The sequence below is a fragment of the Oncorhynchus masou genome, chromosome 15, assembly GCF_036934945.1.
Source record: "Oncorhynchus masou masou isolate Uvic2021 chromosome 15, UVic_Omas_1.1, whole genome shotgun sequence".
Taxonomy (NCBI): Eukaryota; Metazoa; Chordata; class Actinopteri; order Salmoniformes; family Salmonidae; genus Oncorhynchus; species Oncorhynchus masou.
The window spans coordinates 6,817,186-6,839,273 of NC_088226.1; the positions used below are offsets into that span (position 1 = coordinate 6,817,186).

Consider the following 22,088-nt stretch of genomic DNA (forward strand, 5'->3'; position numbering starts at 1 on the left):
ACTTACTGTCACACCCTGATCTGTTTCACCTGTCTTTGTGCTTGTCTCCACCTCGTCAATGGTTCACACCATTGGGCTGTCAATTATTGTTCCAATGTCCGTTGGTCGTGTGAGTACCTGTGCTGTGTTTTGGCTTTCGTGCCGCTTGTATTGCACAGATGATTTACGGGTCTTGTCCCGTGTGGTATCATTGTGTGCGTGTATGTTACGGGTCCCGTCCCGGTGTATTTATTCAAGGTATTCCTCGCTCTTTTGTTTTGGTTTCTACCCTGTGTTTTGTATGTGTGTGTGTATATGTGTTTGTTTGGTCTTCGTCCCCGTGCCTTTACATGGCACTCTGTAATTTGGGTCAATTAAAACCCCTATTACGCATTCCTGCGACTGCCTCCCGATCCCTTTAATCCATCGTGACACTGTCTGCCATTCTGTACGTTTCGGACTCTGCTCTGGATTACTGACCTCTGCTTGACCTGTCGTTTGCCAGCCCCGTTTTTGTAATTAACTTTTGTTACTTCGAACTGTCTGCATCTGGGTCTTCTCCTGAGTCGTGCTACTTACTGTACATTCATTGAGGTGGACGGACGATTCCATGCCACACCATCTTCCATACTGCTAGTGAATGAGTGAGTTGTCGTCATAATGTACACCATAATTTGTGTCGTTTCAGTCATGACAGTTATTCAGACAGCATGGACAAACCAACAGTGGTCCCTTAGACCTTTGACTGCTGTTTAAAAGAACAGTATTACAATGATCACTCTGGGGCGGCAGGGTAGCCTAGTGGTTAGAGCGTTGGACTAGTAACTGGAAGGTTGCGAGTTCAAACCTCCCAAGGTACAAATCTGTCGTTCTGCCCCTGAACAGGCAGTTAACCCACTGTTCCCAGGCCGTCATTGAAAATAAGAATTTGTTCTTAACTGACTTGCCTGGTTAAATAAAGGTAAAAAAAGAATTGTTGCTTGATGGATTTTTCTCAATTTTGGAATTTAGGGATCATCTACCTCAGCATGGAACCAATGTAACATTTGGACCTAATGGAATAATTCACCATTGTCAAATGCATTCTTCTCATAGCTAGGCTGTGCTTTTTAATCGCTCTGTTTTTAATCCCTATATCATTTTAACCAGTTATGGCACCAGGTCACTAATTTTACAACCTCATTTTACGACCCCACTTACAGGAGGGGGCCACTTCCTCCCCCAGGCAGGCTCATGTCCAGTAATCCCATAAAGCCCTGTCTGTAACCAACTAATCTGTTTACTTGACATCCCATCAGAGGGGACTCTCACCAGTCCCCACAACACCTTTCACCTCTCACCAGGACAAGGGGAGGGACATTTACATCTGTAGATCCTTATTTACTGGCATAACGGCCCGTTCCGGTTGGACACACAGCAGCACAGAAGCTCTCCAGATTAAATCCACTGTGTATTTCATTAGCATGCTACCTTGTTGTATGGCTCTGCCATCTTGTGAGAATGTCAAAACACAGATATCCTCATGTTATCATGTGGTCTCAGCTGTGTCACAGATGTGAAATTGATTTTATTCATTTTTCACTTTTTCTATTATTGTTGCATTGTTTAAAGGTGAACATGCAAGTAAGAATGTCATTGTACTGTGTACAGTACACCACAATGTGTTCCTGTCCATATGACAAATAAATAACTTGAACTTCAACAATTACCACCATATAGGAGTAATCACACACAGAGACCAACACTTGTTTTGAAAAATGTAATGAGTGCTTATTTGGAAGTTTATTGGAAGAAATGGCTCTCACAATACTGAAAAACAAATCAAAGAAAGCTCTTCACCAAACATTAATTTAAATTATTTGTACAGCAACTCTTGAGAATCATAGCATCAATAAAGAACAGGTAAATGTGTACAGTACAACCTAGACATTTTCTGACTTCAACAATCAGAACTATAAAAATGTTCTACCTTTACCATAAAGACATAAGAACATGTGTTTGTGTTGTTGTGATGTGAATTTCTATTTAGCATCTGGAGCTGTAGCATCTCTCTAGATCTGGCATGTGTGTCAGCCACATGTCTAGACTTGGCTGTAGGAGCCAGGGAATCGATAGTTGGAGTATGATGGTGCATCTTTGGAGTCACCGCTGGAGGCTGCAGGGAGCAGCAAGAGCCCTGTAGTGACATCTTTTTGGCAGCGATCCATTGCCTCCTTGTACGAGATCTTCTCTTTCGTGATGGGGTCAATCAACTCTTTGGTGTGGGCAGACTTGTCTTGGAGGTTCTTGGCTACTGTGCTGTTGATTATATTGGTGTTAAGAGCATCTTGGACACTGATGCGACCAGCTTTATGGGGGTTCACCAGCCCCCCAGTCAGGTACTGTGCTTCCATGTACCTCATGGCACTATCCTGAGGTATCCAGCCTTTCTCAGCCGCTTGCCCTACTGCGAGACGCTCCTTAGTCACAGGATCCTCCACTCCAGTGAAGGCCTTCTGAGCATTCAGCAGCAGATGCATGTGACTTTTGTCAATGAGACCCAGATCAACTGCTTTGTGAACAGAGAATTTGTCCTTTCTGTTGAGGTCGACGATGCCACCCGTGGCTGCCTGTGCCTCCAGGAGCTTCTGGGCTGTGGTTGGGTCAATAAGGTTTCGAGTCAGGGCACTACGTACAGACATACGACTGTTGGTGGTGGAGTCCAGCACCCCAGAGATTGGGAAGAGCTCATCACCGCTAGAAATATTCAGGTTGCTACTGCTGCCGTATCTATTGTTTGTGAGACTTGAGTAGGAAGACCTTAGTGATGATGGCATTGTGCTCAATGAAGATGCCACAGTGGTATTTGTCGGTGTCCTTGGTGTTGCGATTGGACCAATGTAAGGCTTTGGTCTGGAATCCCCAGCGACCAGGAGAGCAAATTCTGAGATAGGCATTTTACCCTCCTTGTAGCGGTGCAGATCGGACTGAGTCAAGCGGCCATCCTTTAGAGCATTCTTGACAGAGAACTGCTTTCCACTCTTGCGATCCTGCAGAATCGAGGTCTCCCCATCTGGACCCATTGAGGTGATCTCCTCCCAGTCACATTCTAGCTCCTGAAGGTGGATGTACTGGTTGCGGTCAATCAGACCCTCTAAGTAGGCATCATATGGTGACATGTCTTTGCCAGTGTCGGGGTCAAGGATGCTGATTCTAGTGGAGAGGTTGGTCTCTCTGGTGTGTGTCTCAGAGTGGTCATCTTTCTTAAGATTGTTCTGCAGCTCCATAATGTAGGTCTCCTTTTGGTGTATCCGGTCTTTTTCATCCAGGATGTCCTTTTCTAGACGTTGTACCTCAGAATCCATCTTGAAGCCCCTTTGCCTGTTAATCTGGTTTCTCTCACTCATCAGCTTGGATTGCAGCTGGAACGATATGATTAAATCATGTTTCTCAGACTCCAAAGTCCTCAGTGTTTTGAGGAAATTTTCCTTCTCTCTCATCAGGGAATCTCTATTGAGGGTGATGCTTGTTTCTTCATGAGAGGTGCTTGACTTTGTGGTCTGGAGCCGGGTCACTTTGGTATTAAGCCTCTGGATTTCATCTTCTTGATCCCGTCTGGAACTTCTTTCCTGCAACACTAGATCTCTGAGATGGTTCCTCTCAGCCTCCACATTCTGGTCCTTCTCCACCCGAATCACCTCTTTATATACAGTCTTTTCAATGGACTTTTCCTTGCGCAAGATGTCCAACTTGATCTTCAGGTTTCGGATGTCCCTTTCCAACCGACTGATGTTGGTTTCCTCCATATCCATGTCTGTGCGTAAGCCACTGGTTAGTTTCTCAAGCTTGGGGTCTCTCTCCACTTTGAGAACTTCCTCAATAATGATCTTCTCCGCAATGGGTTGAGGGGTATTGTCAAGCTCAAGGATGCGAGATTTGATCTGTCTAAGCTCTGTTTCTACTTGGATTTTCTTTTGCCGGTCGTCCATCAGTGCCAAGTTTCTCTCTTTCTCCTCAACCAGGACTCTCAACTGTCGAACTTCCAATTCCAGTTTTCTACGGGATTTAACCTCTTCATCCAAGTTCTTGTTCAGCTTTTCATACTCCAGGAGTTGTTTTGGATCCTTCTCAAGACGCACCACTTCCTGCATCACAATCTTCTCCTCTGGTTTCTGCCTTTCCACCATGATGTACTTGTTCTGCAGGTCAAAGACAGTTTCCTCCATGTTGCGTCGTTGCTGGATTTCCTCCCTCACATCTCTCCTCAGACGGTCAGCCTCCTTCTCCAGTAGGGGGTCATTTTCGTATTTGACTACCTCTTTGTTTACAAGCTTTGTCTCTAACTTAGACTTTTCGACCTTCCATTCATCTCTCTCTTTGCGCAGGCGGCTCAGCAGATCCAGGGTGCTGTCATATGAGACCCGCAGAAGTGAAACCTGGTCATTCAACCTCTTGATTTCCCTGATGACCTCTGGGCTCTTCTCCTCTTTAATCACTTCCTGGGTCACTTCCTTGTACTCCGACTTGGGTTTCTGGGAACGCAGAGTTTTAAGATCTACCATAACTGAGTCGATTTCTTTCTCCAGATCAGTGTGGTTTCGATTAGAGTCGTGCAGCTCTTTCCTTAGCCTCACCAGCTCCACCTCTGTCTCAGGGTCCACCCTGTAGATCTCATTGACGATCTCCTTGACCTCAAGCTTGGGCCGCACCTTCTCCACTTCACTGTAGCGGATCTGGAGGATGGTGAGTTCCTTCATCAAATCACTGTTCATCTTGTTCTCCTCTTCCAGGCTGGTGTGGATAGTCTTAACCTCATCAATGAGTTTTGGGTCCTGTTCCACCCTCTTCAGCACCTTGGTAACAATCTTAGGCTGGATAGTGGGAATGATCCTCTCAAGTGTGTTGATTTGGCTCCTAGTGCGGAATATGTCATCGTTGAGGGACTTGGATCTTAACCCCTCCTCTGAGATCTCGGTCTGAAAGGTCAGAACTGCTTTCAGCATCTCCGGGTCCTTCTCTAGTCTCACCACCTCCTTTTTCACTACTCGCTCTTTGATAGTCGGTCTCTTCTGTGCCAGAACTGTGATCTCAGTCTTCATGTGGACCGTCTCTGTATCTCTCACCTGGACCTCCTGCTCCAGCTTGCGCATCTCCTCTCTCAGCTTGGTGGCCTCCTTGTCAAGCTGGGGGTCCCTCTCAAACTCAGTCAACACCCTGGTCAACAGCCTAGGTTTGACATTTGTCAGCTCAGTCTCCCGACGGATGATATTCTCATTGACAACCTTTATCTCTGTCTGGGTGCCAGAGTGTTTTATAGTCTCATCTTGGATTCGACTCTTCAGGGACACCAGGTCACCCTCTAGTTTGGGGTCACGGTAGTACTGCACAACTTCCCTCTCCTCCATTCGTTCCACACCTCTACGGCTTTTCAGTGAAATAAACCTCTTTCTGTATGTTGCTAGGTCATTCTCAGCATGGGAGCGCCTGGTGGTCTCATCCGCCAGCTCTCTCTTTAGAACGTCTGTTTCCTCCAGGTCTTTCTGCTGGCTCTGCAGCTGCCGCTGCTGTTTCACCTCCACCTGGCTCACCTTCTCTTCATTCTGTTCAGAGAAGGTAACAGTGGACAATATAGTTTAACCTATACCTAGTGTTTTTTATAAGGAATTACAGAATCCACTGTGTTGATGTTTTACAAAGTAATTGTGTCATACCTGGGCAATTATGTTCTTAGCAAATCCCATCTTGTTGAGAAGCTGATCATTCTCTGCAGACACCTCTGAGTAGAGGTTCAGTAGAGCTCTTTCCTGAAACAGAAACATACAGCCTCTAGTCAGATCATGGATCTTTAATCAATGCCCAAACTTGAATGCGAATTAAGTCAACTATAGGATGAGGATTGTTGCAGACTCTCAGGTCCACAATACCTTTTTAAGCACAGCATCAGCCATGGCGGATGTGTGACGTCTTTTGCCAACTTCATCATCCACATCTTTCAGTGTACCACGGTACTTATCAGATTTGGCCTCATACTCCTACGAGACATGGTGAATATTTATTTTCTCTTTTAAGAACAACATCAACCAAAACCCTTCAACTGATATGGACATTTTTAATGGTAGCTCTGATTATATGTATTTTTTTTAAACTCACATTGAGGACATTCTGCAAGTCACGGGACTGTTTCACTGCTAAACCCACATCATCTGATTTCCTTTTTATATCCTCCACCACTCTCTGAAAAGAAAGCAAACACACAATAAGAACAAGAGAATGTACTGCAGAAAACTAACGATGTTCATAGCAGGGACAATTTTTGAGATAAAATAACACAAAAATAAACCCACAAACCTTCTGAGAGTTCTGCTTGGAGTTAATTTGAGAAAGTCCATCACTTGGATTGATCGTATTATTAGGCAGGTTGGTCAAAAATAAGTTCAATGATTGGACAGAGCTCTGGAAGCCTTGATTCTTATTGGTTGCCTCTTGTAGCAGAACCGTTCTATAACAATAGATTTTTTATTAAGCATCAGTATATCATAGACCACAGAAGTAACCACAGACATATATAACTGTGACATAAAAACTCAGAAAAAAAGAAACGTCCTCACTGTCAACTGCGTTTATTTTATGTGTAAATATTTGTATGAACATAACAAGATTCAACAACTGAAACATAACCTGAACAAGTTCCACAGACATGTGACTAACAGAAATGGAATAATGTGTCCCTGAACAAAGTGGAGGTCAAAATCAAAAGAAACAGTCAGTATCTGGTGTGGCCACCAGCTGAATTAAGTACTGCAGTGCATCTCCTCCTCATGGACTGTACCAAATTTGCCAGGTCTTGCTGTGATATGTTACCCCACTCTTCCACCAAGGCACCTGCAAGTTCCCGGACATTTCTGGGGGCAATGACCCTAGCCCTCACCCTCCGATCCAACAGGTCCCAGATGTGCTCAATGGGATTGAGATCCGGGCTCCTCACTGGCCATGGCAGAACACTGACATTCCTGTCTTGCAGGAAATCACGCACAGAACAAACAGTATGGCTGGTGGCATTGCCATGCTGGAGGGTCATGTCAGGATGAGCCTGCAGGAAGGGTACCACATGAGGGAGGAGGATGTCTTCCCTATAACGCACAGCGTTGAGGTTGCCTGCAATGCTGTGACACACCGCCCCAGACCATGACGGACCCCCACCTCCAAATCGATCCCAATCCAGAGTACAGGCCTCAGTGTAACGCTCATTCCTTAGATGATAAACTTGAATCCGACCATCACCCCCGGTGAGACAAAACCACGACTCGTCAGTGAAGAGCACTTTTTGCCAGTCCTGTCTGGTCCAGCGACGGTGGGTTTGTGCCCATAGGCGATGTTGTTGCCGGTGATGTCTGGTGAGGACCTGTCTTACAACAGGCCTACAAGCCCTCAGTCCAGCCTCTCTCAGCCTATTGCGGACAGTCTGAGCACTGATAGAGGGATTGTGCATTCCTGGTGTAACTCAGGCAGTTGTTGCCATCCTGTACCTGTCCCGCAGGTGTGATGTTCGGATGTACCAATCCTGTGCAGGTGTTGTTACACGTTGTCTGCCACTGCGAGGATGATCAGCTGTCTGTCCTGTCTCCCTGTAGCGCTATCTTAGGCGTCTCACAGTACGGACATTGCAATTTATTGCCCTGGCCACACGTGCAGTCCTAATGCCTCCTTGCAGCATGCCTAAGGCACGTTCATGCAGATCAGCAGGGACCCTGGGAAACCTTCTTTTGGTGTTTTTCAGTCAGTAGAAAGGCCTCTTTAGTGTCCTAAGTTTTCATAACTGTGACTTTAATTGCCCACCATCTGTAAGCTGTTAGTGTCTTAACAACTCTTCAACAGGTGCATGTTCATTAATTGTTTATGGCTCATTGAACAAGCATGGGAAACAGTGTTTAAACCCTTTACAATGAAGATCTGTGAAGTTATTAGGATTTTAATTAATTATCTTTGAAAGACAGGGTCCTGAAAAAGGGACGTTTCTTTTTTGCTGAGTTTAGCTGTGTGACAGATGGGGTTCTCACCTCTCCTGTAGCTGACTGTTGACGTTGGCATAGCGGTTCTTCAGGTGTTTGACCTCTGTCTGCTGGCGGCGGATGTCTGGGCAGTACTCATGGAAGCCCTTCTGCAGGGAGCTGCTCAGCTGCTCTGTGGACTCCAAGTCCCTGCTCAGCTTCAGCATCTCGTCCTGCTTTAACGCTACATCCTTGCGCATGTTCTGTTTGTAGGACAAGGGAGAAACACATGGGACTGTTCAAAGAGGATGGGTCAATCGAAACAAAACACTCACTGCAACTTGAAAGAGTCCATCATAATGATGACTGATATGACTGAAATACTGTTACCTGAAGCTTCTGGATGCGTGTCTGGAGGACATTGGGAACATCAGGGATGGCAGCATCTTCAGCCAGCTGCTCCTCAAAGCCAGAGACTGAGTTGTCCACCATATTGATCTGCCTCTCCAAGAACATGGAAGCTGTGGCTCTGGTCAAGATAAAAAAAAATTAGTGAGTGAGAATAATCTTGAGCAATTGGATGTAAATAAAACAAAAACAAGTAAAAAATCAGAACATATAGCTAACACAACCTTTACATAGGTTTTTATTTATTTCACATTGTAAACTAAATTCTCACTTTTTGTTGTACAGGTCACAGAGGACGTTGGTGTCGTCAAACTTGTTGTTAAGACCACTCAGTTTGAGGGACAGGGCGGAGGTGGTGGGCCCAAGGGGCTTCTGGGCTAGGATGGGATCCATATCTCTCTGGACCGCTACTTTCTCTGCCTCCAGGTTCCTAACAGTCAGGGTGGCCCTCTGCAGGGCAAAGCACACCATGGATATCACACTCTGGAACCACACTGTCCATTATAATGATGCTATGTAGCAGGCTGCAGTGGTCTAAAATAAAAAACAATCCCTTCACCTCATGCTCCTTCAGCCTGTTGGCCAGGTCACATGTGGGGTCACTGCGATCCAGAGGGACCCTCAGCCGGCTCAGAATGTCCTTCTCACTGTGGTCCAGGTTCTTGCTGATCTTGTCCAGCTGGCTAGCCAGCACTGTGGTCTTTGGGTCCACTTGGGCATTAGCCACAGGGGCTGAGGACAAGCAGAGGGCAGAGTCTAGTCCCCTGTATCGACTAGGGTCCCACTGTGAGTTCAAACTAAGTGATGTCTGCTAAAGTTCTTAGCAAGTGGGGTGATGTTCCACTCACCTGCTCTCACTGAGCGCACCACCTCCACACCGGGGCTCCTCAGGGAGGCCATCAGAGTAGTTCTCTTTCTCTTCAGGTTAGAAAGCTCTCTGTCCAGACTGGACACACAAACACACAATGTCATTACAGTTCGCCTGGGATGGTGGTTTTGGGTCATTGTAATAAGGAGTCTTTTTTTCTCTCTCTTTACCTTTCCACTTTCTCAAGGGCCTCGGTGTCTGGCGGTGGGACCAGGAAGCAGGCCCCAGGCAGGGTTTTGGTCTTCCCAGTGCTGGTCTGGACCTCCCAGTTCTCATCGTCTAAGTTGGACTTCAGCATGAGCTTCTCTGCTTGAGACACTGAGTCCTAAGGGTGACAGGAGTTTGCATCATTATATTGTGCTACAGCTGTCAATTGACAGGACATTAGCTTGCCCTTTAACTTCTCAGAACTCTCACAATGCTATTCTATGAAGCTATTTTCTACCTCTCCATTGGTCCATTCACACAGGGACACCACAGGGGTGGGTTTGGTGGGGCGGAGACGCCGCAGCTTCAGAGGGGCGATGGTGCTGCTGAACTCCCTCAGGGCTACGAGGCGCTGTTCGTTCCTCTCTATCGCTCTCTCGTCACCCTGAGGATATGAGGTACAGAAGATATTAGAGAACAGATTGAAATAATGCTGTACGTCATAGAAACGACTGAACTTAGATACAAAGAATAAACCAAATCTCACCTCAAGCTGTAGCAGGATCTCTGGGTTGTTCTTGTTGTTCAGTGATTTGGGGTCCAGATTAGAGTTGAGTCTCTTCATGGACTCCGACAAGGTCTCTACATCCAGCTGGTACTGTAGGTAGGAACACACATAGGAGCAATGTTACATTGAGCCATGACAACGAGACATAAGAAACGTCCTTTCCCAGGGTTAAGAGATGACTACCTTCCTGTAGTTGTCTATGTTGTCAAGGTGTACCTCCTGGCAGATACACAGGTTTAGGAAGCTCTGCCACTCGTTCTGCAATGCGTCGCTGTGTGCCTGAGACAAACCAAGCATATTGCCCCAGGGAAGATCAAAGTAGATGATGTGGTGAGTAAAACATGTGGTGAGTAACTCAATGTCCTATACTTAAGCTATTACAATGGGAAAGGTTTATATTTTGTAGCCATATAAATATACCTGTATTGTGGAGCTGGCAGGGTGCTTCATTTCAACGAGACGATCCCCATCCATCTGTAGCTGGTTGGTCTCGCTCTCATGTGTTAGCAGAGTGTTGTTTTTGAACTTCTCGTACTCCATGCGCACCCCTGGGGGGTCCAGCATGTGGTCGCTCCAGTCCTTCCTGAGGATCCTCTCCTGGTACTCGCTCAGGTAGACCAGCTCCTTACTGCAGCCCTGCATGTAGTCATACAGAGAGGCCAGGTACCTGTGTCTCCACAGGGAGGCCTCCTGCACCACACAGCATGGGGAGAGACAGTTCAGTCACAACTGGACTATCTTATTGTCAACGATGGAGAGATAGCACAGGCACAAAGGTTCAAATACAACCACAACAGTGTAGCATTCTGAGCCCCTTTGACATGTCAGAGCCATACTTTAATGCACACACAGATGTATTACGTAACTTCTGGACTCACCAAGAGATCTGTGTACTGTCTCTGAATGGTAGACAACTTTGCCTGTGGACAAAAAACAAACCATGATAATCATTGTTTCGAGTTTATCCCTAGTTTTGGTGAGATACAGAATGAAGAAAGAAGCCGGGGGCTTTGTAGTCGTTACCGGAGAGCCAGTGCTGCTGCGGTTCATTTGGGAGCCGTAGGCCTCGATCTCCTGGTGCAGGATGTTATGAGAGGCAATCTGCTTCTCCACATCAGACAGGTTGGGCCCGTACCTCTCTGCACTTATCTGCTTCTATAACACACAACACAACACACAGGTACAGTAAATCCTCTAGAGTTCAGCTGTATGTTTACCTCAACCACATGTCTTGTTAACTTTGTTTGGCTGTTTTCCCCCTGGGGATAATAATGTTTTGTACCACTACTACTACATTCAGAAAGACATGTTACTCCAAGCAACTAGGAGCTAATACCAAAGGTTTGGTTACATCAGCCGAAAGCGGTGGTCAACCAAAGTTGTTATATAATGGTAGGACAGTACCGTCTCCGGGCATACTGGTCTTGAATAGAGTGTTACCAAGGATACGGCAGGCTCACCTGTTTCTCCTCCAGCACCTGAGACCAGTCAATCCTGGGAGTGAGCTCCACCTCCTGTACTGTCTCATACAGGTCCCGGTACATGGTACAGTCCTTAGACCAGCGGTCATGGAGGTTTCTCACACTGAGGACCAGAAAAAAAGGAGAAATAAGAGGCATATTGAAAGAGGGAGAGAGAACGTGTGTGTGTGTGTGTGTGTGTGTGTGTGTGTGTGTGTGTGTGTGTGTGTGTGTGTGTGTGTGTGTGTGTGTGTGTGTGTGTGTGTGTGTGTGTGTGTGTGTGTGTGTGTGTGTGTTCAGGCTGGAACTCACTCAATCTCTATCTCTCCAGCCTGTGGGTGTGAAAGCTTCTTGGCCCGGTCCACATCCAGGAACAGATCCTTCAGCAGCCCCTCAGCCTCAGCTAGGATCTCTGTATTCTCCTTCTGGTGCAGTAAGGGCCTGTCCTTCTTGTCATTCACTGTGTCCTGGAACAGAAACAGAAAGCCACTCATCATGACACATTTGTGTTGAATTGCACATTGCTAAAATATCTGTGGGGGGATTGAAAAGTTTTTACTTGGTCAAGTGGAATTAAGGGATGCGTATTTCATTAAGTTGGGCATTGTAACGTGTTAGGTAAAAGTGTACGTATAACTGTGTAATTACATACACAGGCAGTGTGTGGGTAGGGATGGTAGGACCTCTTACCACAGCCATCAGCTCCTCAGAGCACAGCACATTCTTCTCCACCTGGTCTGCATTGCTCTGCATGCGCGCCACCAGCACGGCCACATCATTACCTTGGCTCCTGGGAAGAGAAAAGACAAACCTCCATTCACATCAGTGTAATTGGCACATTGTTGAAACCAGTAGGCCTATCTAAGAGAGATCAGTAGAGCAACCTGAATGTTCAGGAACCAGACTCCAGGTTTGGTAGAATAATCCAAATGAGAACCAGACTCAGGCAGAACAAAAAGTATTCCTCAGCCTCCCCCATCCAACTCCACAAAGGACTGTCAATCATCTACACTCATCTAGCAATCAGCACATCTTTAAGTTTGTATGTTCTTGTACTTATTGTTCTGTCATTCCTACTCATAGTCGCTGTTATGAAAGTCAGCTATTTATTCGTACACACCCTCACATTGATAGATTATTGAGGAGTGTCCTCAGGAATTTACAATGAATGGGTGACATAGCACATGGAATTCTACTGATGTCCCCATGAATCGCTTTGATCCAAGTTAATAGCTGATGAATGCAATTACATTCCAATGGGACAATAAAATGAATAGTGATAGTGGGGGAGAGATTTACTGTTTCAACATTGTGGTATCCAGTATCTCATACATGCCATTAAGGCAACTGCTTATCTCTGTTAGTATATGTGGTAAAATGACAAAGTCCACATTGCTGTAGAAGCCATCTAGGTTTGGCAGACACATCCTGTCATACCCTGTCACATCCTAAAGAAGTTTAAAAGGAGTTAGATAATGCATAGCTACCGTACCAAAGCAAAAGGCACTCACACATGTCAGGGTGAGTGGGAGTGTGAAAGGCAGACACTAAAGGGAAACCAAAAAGTCACCCTGCTGGTTATATAAGATAGAGAGCTGAAAAGGATCCAGACTCTACACCCTGTCGCTCCAAGACACACCCCAGTGTAGGAGTGATGTGGAGGGTGTTCCTGCATGTGGTGAGGGACACAGTGTTCAGTGATGTAAAGGAACCGAAACATAATTCTCAGATTATTGATTTATCAAGGCACACTTGAAAGGAACATAGCACATATTTCACAAAAACATATCATCTATTAATCTCTACGCAACTTTGTATATACACAAATCTGATAGAACCTGTTTAAGCAACAGAACACACAGTACATACCCTCTTCTCTATATAAAGATAAATCCTGAGTGTTCCAGCGATGTACCGAAACACATTCCACATCTGCTGTCTGTTACTCTCTTCTGTGAGATCACACTTCTTCAAACAGTGCTTTTATGTGCTCTGGGCTCTTTGTTACCGGGCCAGGCCACCTTTGTGTAACATAGTATTATCCATCAGAGCTATTGTTGCTCTGTCTACATAATTAGTCAGAGCAGCCATCTTTGAATACTGAGAGCAATGTGGAAGATCAATGCACCTTAATGTCACACCCCATTGCTAAAGGCACACATCAAGTGGTTACATACAACACAGTCCAAAAACCAGTGAGATTACTCTTTTCTCAGTAAAGTTAACAGATTGTGACAGTTACTACAGAAATTATTGTCTTGTCTCATCATCAATCAGTGGCAGATAAGATTGATTTTACAATTATGTAAGGTAGCAATGAGGCGTTACGAATACTAAGTGCTCATAGATCAAATCTGATACTTCATCTAAATCATCTCCTGCATTTTCATGGAAAACTGCAGACTCTTAAAATACACTATCATTCCATGTTGGACATAGAAAAGACCAGTCAACAAATGCCCACATGTGCAGTGGACTAGATTCCAGGTCGCCCCATCAGGGAATACAAGCAGGCTGAGATGAAATGAAAAAGAGAAATAAGAGACAGAGAAAAGAGAAGCAAAGAGAAGGAAACATGACACATCAACGTTCAGGCAACGGAGGGCAAACTCACTGGGCCACTTTCACCAGGTCGTACTCCTTCTTCTTGCTGAACATCCTGGGAGGCTGTGTGTTCTGTCAGTCCCAGTGCAATTACCTTACTCCTCACTTCCCTCTCCTCGCTGTACCTCTCTCTCTAGCCGTGTCTCCTCTCTCTAGTTAAAGAGGAGCCACCTGCCCCAGCTCCACCCCAATGAACAGGTGTGTCATCATGAAGGCACTAGACCAGAGGAACAGACCGGGTAGACCTGTTCCTCTCTCCTGATCTCCATCCCACTCTCTCTCTCGCTCTCTCTGTCTCTCTCTCACTTTCTCTCCATTCCTACACACCTGCATTCCTATCTTTTAATATATTTACTTTGCCTTACCTGGGCATAATCAATAAAGATAGTTTTGTTATAGACAATGTTGACTAGGCACTGCATTTCTAAATCAAGGGAATTAACACTAAGAGATACACATTATTATAACAATGTGATTCCTCATTGGTAGACTTCCAATGGAGAAACACTGGAATGTGGTAGGGCCAGTCCCCTGTTAGATTCCAGGGTGCTACTCACTCACATTTACTGACTTCAATCAAACCAATCTAAATTCATTCCCACCTTGAAACGTTGGAGATTGTATTATCTAGTAATGACATTAAACCACTGATTAGTTGTCATTACAACCAGAATATCTAGATTCTAGACATATTTGGGATGAAATGCCAGAACACCAAAAGGCTATAGGGTAATGCCAAACAATGCCCAAAGTTCACACTGCATAAAAACATATCCAACAAGAATCGTAATAGTTACTACTACATACAACTTTATTGAAGGTTGGGCACACCACATCCCAACTGTGCTATCCACCCAACAAGCAAACAGTGAAGGTCAATAATGTTTAGAGAGTATCAGACTAAGGGGGTGTGATCTGTGGGTAGTAATAATATCACAAAAATATGCAAGGAAAAATGTAATAGCTATTAGTAGTAGTGTGATAACACCAATTTAAATGTTGCGTTAGCCTGACACGCTAGCCCACTACAGAAAGGGTGCAGTGAAACTAGACAAGTTAAAACAGGCCTATCTTACAACAACCGAAGATAATAAACAAAACGTGACAAGCATTTGACATCACCATTGATCCTTTATTTTAGGAAGTCAAAACTGTGCAGACCAAAGTGAGTGGTCGTGCTGGTTTGCATTGTATTCTGTTTGTAGCTTAGCCATCGGGTACAGCATCAGACACTACAGTACGTACAGTGGGCTAAAGTTCCACAGGCTTCTGAGTCTGAGTGATTATCAGACACACGCCCTGTTGAATTACCACTCTTGGTATTTATATATATATATTTTTTTTACCTTTATTTACCTTTATTTAACGAGGCAAGTCAGTATAAGGAGTCAAGGTCTCAGAGAGGAATGCAGAGTACACTTACCGCTGAGGGAAGAGCTGGGTCGTCTGCTGACAGTAGATAGATAAACATTTATGAGTGTATGTGCATTGTGCCCTCATAATCAAAAAAAAAATCAAATCAAATCCAATTGTGTTCATCACATGCTTGTAAACAACAGTGAAATGCTTAGAGGCCCTTCCCAACAACGCAGAGAGAAAGAAAATAGAGAAATAATAGAAAAATAATAACACGTAATAATACAAGTTATAATAAATACACCATGAGTAAAGATAACTTGGCTATACCAGTACTGAGTTGATGTGCAGGAGTACGAGGTAATTGAGGTAGACATGGACACATAACTAGGAATAAAGTGACAAGGCAACAGGGATAGATAATAAACAATAGCAGCAGCATACGCAATGAGTAAAAAAAAGTTTGTGCCAAAAGGGTCAATGCAGACAGTCCGGGTTAACGATTTAACTAACTATTTAGCAGTCTTGTGGCTTGGGGGTAGAAGCTGTTCAGGGTCCCATTGGCTCCAGACTTGGTGCATCGGTACCTCTTGCCATGCGGTAGCAGAGAGAACAGTCTATGACTTTGGTGGCTGGAGTCTTTGACCATTTTTAGGACCTTCTTCTGACACCGCCTGGTATATAATTACACAAGCATGTGCAATTAATAGAAAAGTGTGAGGTGGGAGTTTATGTCTGAGTTATATTAACGCTACTAACTCATAATGTTATGTCTATGGCTGAGTCAAATCTGTGGTTTAGCATGCTGGTGAGCATCAGGCTTGACGTAGGTGTGTCTGGCTCACATCCATATTGGGTACAGTACTCTCCTGACCAACGGCAACATGCCAGTAGAGAAACATGCAAGATACTAAAGATACAAAAAGTGAAGAGTGATGAATGAAGAGGGAACTACAGGTAACTGCCAAAATAAAGGAAACACTTGAGTAAATGAGGGATACAAAGTATATTGAAAGAAGGTGCTTCCACACAGATGTGGTTCCTGAGTTAATTAAGCAATTAACTTCCCATCATACTTAGGGTCATGTATAAAAAGACCCGTTTATTATTTTGGTTACCATTACTTTTTAAGAGGGGTCTCAAAGATACATAGGGGGTTTAAAGGGGGTGTGTGTGTCTCAGTCACCAGATCTCAGCACAATTGAACACCTATGAGAGATTCCTGATTCCACCACCATCAACAAAACCCTAAATAATGGAGTTTCTCGTGTAAGAATGATGTCGCATTCCTCCAATAGAGTTCCAGACACTTGTAGAACCATGCCAAGGCGCATTGAACCTGGCAGCTCGGGGTGACCAAATGCCCTATTTAGACACTATACTGGTTTTCTATATTTTGGCAGTATGCCATACACTAAATTACCAAATGTATGTGGACACCTGTTTGTCGAACATCTCATTCCAAAATCATAGGCATTAATATGGAGTTGGCTCCCTCCTTTGCTGCTACAACAGCCTCCACTCTTCTGGGAAGGCGTTTCACTAGATATTGGAACATTGCTGCGGAGACTTGCTTCCATTCAGCCATAACAGCATTAGTGAGGTCGGGCACTGATGTTGCACGATTAGGCCTGTCTCGCCCCGATTCATCCCAAAGGTGTTTGATGGGGTTGTGGTCAGGACTTTTGTGCAGGCCAGCCAAGTTCTTCCACACCGATCTCGACAAACAATTTATGTAAGGACCTTGCTTTGTGCATGAGGAAATGTTATGCTGAAACAGCAAAGGGCATTCCCCAAACTGTTGCCACAGTTTGGAAGCACAGAATCGACTAGAAAGTCATGGTATGCTGTAGCATTAAGATTTCCCTTCACTGGAACTAAGGGGCCTAGCCCGAACCATGAAAACAGTCCCAGTCCATAATTGATCCTACATCAAACTTCAGTTTGCACTATGCATTGGGGCAGGTAGCGTTCTCCTGGCATCCGCCAAACCCAGATTAGTCCGTTTATCATTCATTTAAAAAAGATGTAGGCCTATCTCACTTCATAATCCCAGTAAAAAAATACTCACTCTGAGTAAAGCAGCAGCAGCATCTTTCAAAGTTCAGGTTTTCCTAATGTGGTCATAAGGTGTGGGCTACTGGGGCTGCATATTATTGCATTGTAAATGTCCAATCTCATTTACTGACTTAACATGAAACCCCACCAGACCCCTCCCCACCCCTCCCCTATCCCACTACACGACACCACAGGGCAGAACACATACCTGGTTAAATTGCATATTGTGCAAGCCTGGCTGCCATTCATCTGGGAGAGGCTCAGCCAAGAACACCCAAATCATTTACAGAGAGAACACATTTCAGTCAAGGTATGTAACACTGAAGAGCAGGGCTTGAACTACAAGGGTTATGGGAACAAAGCAAACAAGGGCATCCCCTTAATCATTGAAAACATCAAAAGGGTCCCCAAGAATAGGTGTTTAATACTTATGTTTGCCCAGGCCCCTATTTTAGGGAACTGTCTAGTGAATATCAAATCAAATGTTATTGGTCGCGTACACATATTTAGCAGATGTTATCGCGGGTGTAGAGAAATGCTCATGTTCCTAGCTCCAACAGTGGAGTAGTACCTGACAATACAAAACAATTCACTCAAATCCCCAAAATAGAAATAAATAAAAAATAAATATAGAAATATTAGAATGAGCAATGTCAGAATTCGGAACGTTGAATTTTTGGTCCAAATGCTGGTGAGAGACCGCCGATATAACCAAAAGTTATTTTCAGCTGTAGGTAATAATGCAAGAAATGTTCTGTGCAAATAATGTAAGACATAACACACACAAAAATATACTGCAAAGTTGGTTAAGAGCGAGGAACACGGCGACCATGTCCGTAGGCGCCATCTCTGCTAACGTGTAATTTCAACCCTGACAACGAGCTCTAAAGAATCACTCTTTTTGAAACACTTCTTAATTGCACATTTACAAATTGAGACATGAATGGATGCAGAAGAACATAATACCTGTGTCTGTGATTCACTGTGTCCTGTTGCTTGGGACAGGACCTCTAAACCTGTTGCTTGGGACAGGACCTCTAAACCTGTTGCTTGGGACAGGACCTCTAAACCTGTTGCTTGGGACAGGACCTCTAAACCTGTTGCTTGGGACAGGACCTCTAAACCTGTTGCTTGGGACAGGACCTCTAAACCTGCCACTGTTTATTTCTCACTGCTGGATCATGAGAAAGCACCAGTCATAAGAGAGGCGAGGCTACAGCAAACAAGGAAAGATAAATAAATATAACCAGCTTTCGTAGGCTACTAACAAAGGAAAAAGCAGGCAGTATTTACAGTTAACATGCCAGACATACACTATATATACATAATTATGTGGACACCCCTTCAAATGAGTGGATCAGCTATTTCATCCACACTTGTTGCTGACAGGTGTATAAAATCGAGCACACAGGCATGCAATCTCCATAGACATACATTGGCAGTAGCCTTACTGAAGAGCTCAGTGATGTTCAAGGTGGCACCATCATAGGATAAAAAACAACAACATTTATTTAACTAGACAAGTCAGTTGACGGCAAACACTAGCCAAACCCGAACGACGCTGGGACAATTGTGGACTGCCCTTTGGGACTCTCAATCACAGCCGGTTGTGATACAGACTGTATTTGAACCAGGGTGTCTGTAGTGACGCCTCTAGCACTGAGACACAGTGCCATAAACCCCTGCGCCACTCAGGAGCCCGACTGGCCTGCACAGAGCCCTGACCTCAACCCCATTCAACACCTTTGGGATGAATTACGGGGTCTGAGACGCCGAAGATTCCCACCATTAGCTATGACAAATTGAAAAACCTAGTCATTGGCGACTCCATTACCCGCAGTATTTGACTTAAAACGAATCATCCAGCGATCATACACTGTTTACCAGGGGGCAGGGCTAACGACGTTAAGGCTAATCTGAAGATGGTGCTGGCTAAAGCTAAAACTGGCGAGTGAAGAGAGTATAGAGATATTGTTATCCACGTCGGCACCAACGATGTTAGGATGAAACAGTCAGAGGTCACCAAGTGCAACATAGCTTCAGCGTGTAAATCAGCTAGAAAGATCTGTCTGCATCAAGTAATTGTCTCTGTCCCCCTCCCAGTTAGGGGGAGTGATGAGCTCTACAGCAGAGACTCACAACTCAATCGCTGGTTGAAAATTATTTTCTGCCCCTCCCAAAATATAGAATTTGAAGATAATTGGCCCTCTTTCTGGGACTCACCCACAAACAGGACCAAGCCTGGCCTGCTGAGGAGTGACGGACTCCATCCTAGATGGAGGAGTGCTCTCATCTTATCTACGAACATAGACAGGGCTCTAACTCCTCTTGCTCCACAATGAAATAGGGTGCAGGACAGGCAGCAGGCTGTTAGCCAGCCTGCCAGCTTAGTGAAGTCTGCCACTAGCACAGTCAGTATAGTCAGCTCAGCTATCCCAATTGAGACCGTGTCTGTGCCTCGACCTGGGTTGGGAAAAACTAACCATGGCGGTGTTCGCCTTAGCAATCTCACTAGGATAAAGACCTCCTCCATTCCTGTCATTATTGAAAGAGATCGTTATACCTCACATCTCAAAGTAGGGCTACTTAATGTTAAATCCCTTACTTCAAAGGCAATTATAGTCAATGAACTAATCACTGATCATAATCTTGATGTGATTGGCCTGACTGAAACATGGTTTAAACCTGATGAATTTACTGTGTTAAATGAGGCCTCACCTCCTGGTTACACTAGTGACCATATCCCTCGTGCATTCCCGGCAGAGGTGTTGCTGACATTTATAATAGAAAATTTCAATTTACAAAAAAAAAAAAAGTTTTCGTCTTTTGAGCTTCGGAGCCATTATTGACTCAGTGGGTTTTGTCCAACATGTCTCTGGACCTACTCACTGTCACAGTCATACTCTGGACCTAGTTTTGTCCCATGGAATAAATGTTGTGGATCTTAATGTTTTTCCTCATAATCCTGGACTATCGGACCACCATTTTATTACGTTTGCAATTGCAACAAATAATCTGCTCATACCCCAACCAAGGAGCATCAAAAGTCATGCTATAAATTCACAGACAACACAAAGATTCCTTGATGCCCTTCCAGACTCCCTCTGCCTACCCAAGGACGTCAGAGGACAAAAATCAGTTAACCACCTAACTGAGGAACTCAATTTAACCTTGCACAATACCCTAGATGCAGTTGCACCCCTAAAAACTAAAAACATTTGTCATAAGAAACTAGCTCCCTGGTATACGGAAAATACCTGAACTCTGAAGCAAGCTTCCAGAAAATTGGAACGGAAATGGCGCCACATCAAACTGGAAGTCTTCCAACTAGCTTGGAAAGACAGTACCGTGCAGTATCGAAGAGCCCTTACTGCTGCTCGATCATCCTATTTTTCAAACTTAATTGAGGAAAATAAGAACAATCCTAAATTTATTTTTGATACTGTTGCAAAGCTAAATAAAAAGCAGCATTCCCCAAGTGAGGAAAAGATCATGATTATTAGAAAGCAAATTACAGACTCCTCTTTAAATCTGCATATTCCTTCAAAGCTCAGTTGTCCTGAGTCTGCACAACTCTGCCAGCACCTAGGATCAAGAGAGACACTCAAGTGTTTTAGTACTATATCTCTTGACACAATGATGAAAATAATCATGGCCTCTAAACCTTCAAGCTGCATACTGGACCCTATTCCAACTAAACTACTGAAAGAGCTGCTTCCTGTGCTTGGCCCCCCTATGTTGAACATAATAAATGGCTCTCTATCCACCGGATGTGTACCAAACCTACTAAAAGTGGCAGTAATAAAGCCTCTCTTGAAAAAGCCAAACCTTGACCCAGAAAATATAAAAAACTATCGGCCTATATGGAATCTTCAATTCCTCTCAAAAATGTTAGAAAAGGCTGTTGCGCAGCAACTCACTGCCTTCCCGAAGACAAACAATGTATACGAAATGCTTCAGTCTGGTTTAAGACCCCATCATAGCATCGAGACTGCACTTGTGAAGGTGGTAAATTACCTTTTCATGGCATCAGACTGAGGCTCTGCATCTGTCCTCGTGCTCCTAGACCGTAGTGCTGCTTTTGATACCATCGGTCACCACATTCTGTTGGAGAGATTGGAAACCCAAATTGGTCTACACGGACAAGTTCTGTCCTGGTTTAGATATTATCTGTCAGAAAGATATCAGTTTGTCTCTGTGAATGGTTTGTCCTCTGACAAATCAACTGTAAATTTCGGTGTTCCTCGAGGTTCCGTTTTAGGACCACTATTGTTTTCACTATATATTTTACCTCTTGGGGATGTCATTCGAAAACATAATGTTAACTTTCACTGCTATGGGGATGACACATAGCTGTACATTTCAATGAAACATGGTGAAGCCCCAAAATTGCCCTCGCTAGAAGCCTGTGTTTCAGACATAAGGAAGTGGATGGCTGCAAACTTTCTACTTTTAAATTCGGACAAAACAGAGATGCTTGTTCTAGGTCCCAAGAAACAAAGAGATCTTCTGTTGAATCTGACAATTAATCTTAATGGTTGTTACAGTCGTCTCAAATAAAACTGTGAAGGACATCGGCGTTACTCTGGACCCCGATCTCTCTTTTGAAGAACATATCAAGACTGTTTCAAGGACAGCTTTTTTCCATCTACGTAACATTGCAAAAATCAGAA

At 44.4% G+C, this 22,088-nt stretch overlaps 1 protein-coding gene across 1 annotated transcript; it reads right to left on the bottom strand.

Moving 5' to 3' along the window:
• Positions 1-1,724: 1,724 nt before the first annotated feature.
• On the bottom strand, positions 1,725-14,178 carry LOC135555431 (envoplakin-like). Its single transcript, XM_064987841.1, has 21 exons — positions 14,012-14,178; positions 12,088-12,187; positions 11,710-11,864; positions 11,398-11,521; positions 10,961-11,092; positions 10,816-10,857; positions 10,358-10,627; positions 10,121-10,216; positions 9,917-10,027; positions 9,668-9,814; positions 9,393-9,547; positions 9,203-9,300; positions 8,914-9,086; positions 8,626-8,804; positions 8,337-8,475; positions 8,016-8,209; positions 6,307-6,457; positions 6,109-6,192; positions 5,883-5,990; positions 5,670-5,762; positions 1,725-5,558 (listed from the first exon to the last, which is right to left on the bottom strand). Exons 1-21 carry the CDS (start codon positions 14,053-14,055, stop codon positions 2,061-2,063), a joined length of 6,093 nt encoding a protein of 2,030 aa, XP_064843913.1. The 5' UTR covers positions 14,056-14,178; the 3' UTR covers positions 1,725-2,060.
• Between the last annotated feature and the right edge of the window lie 7,910 nt (positions 14,179-22,088).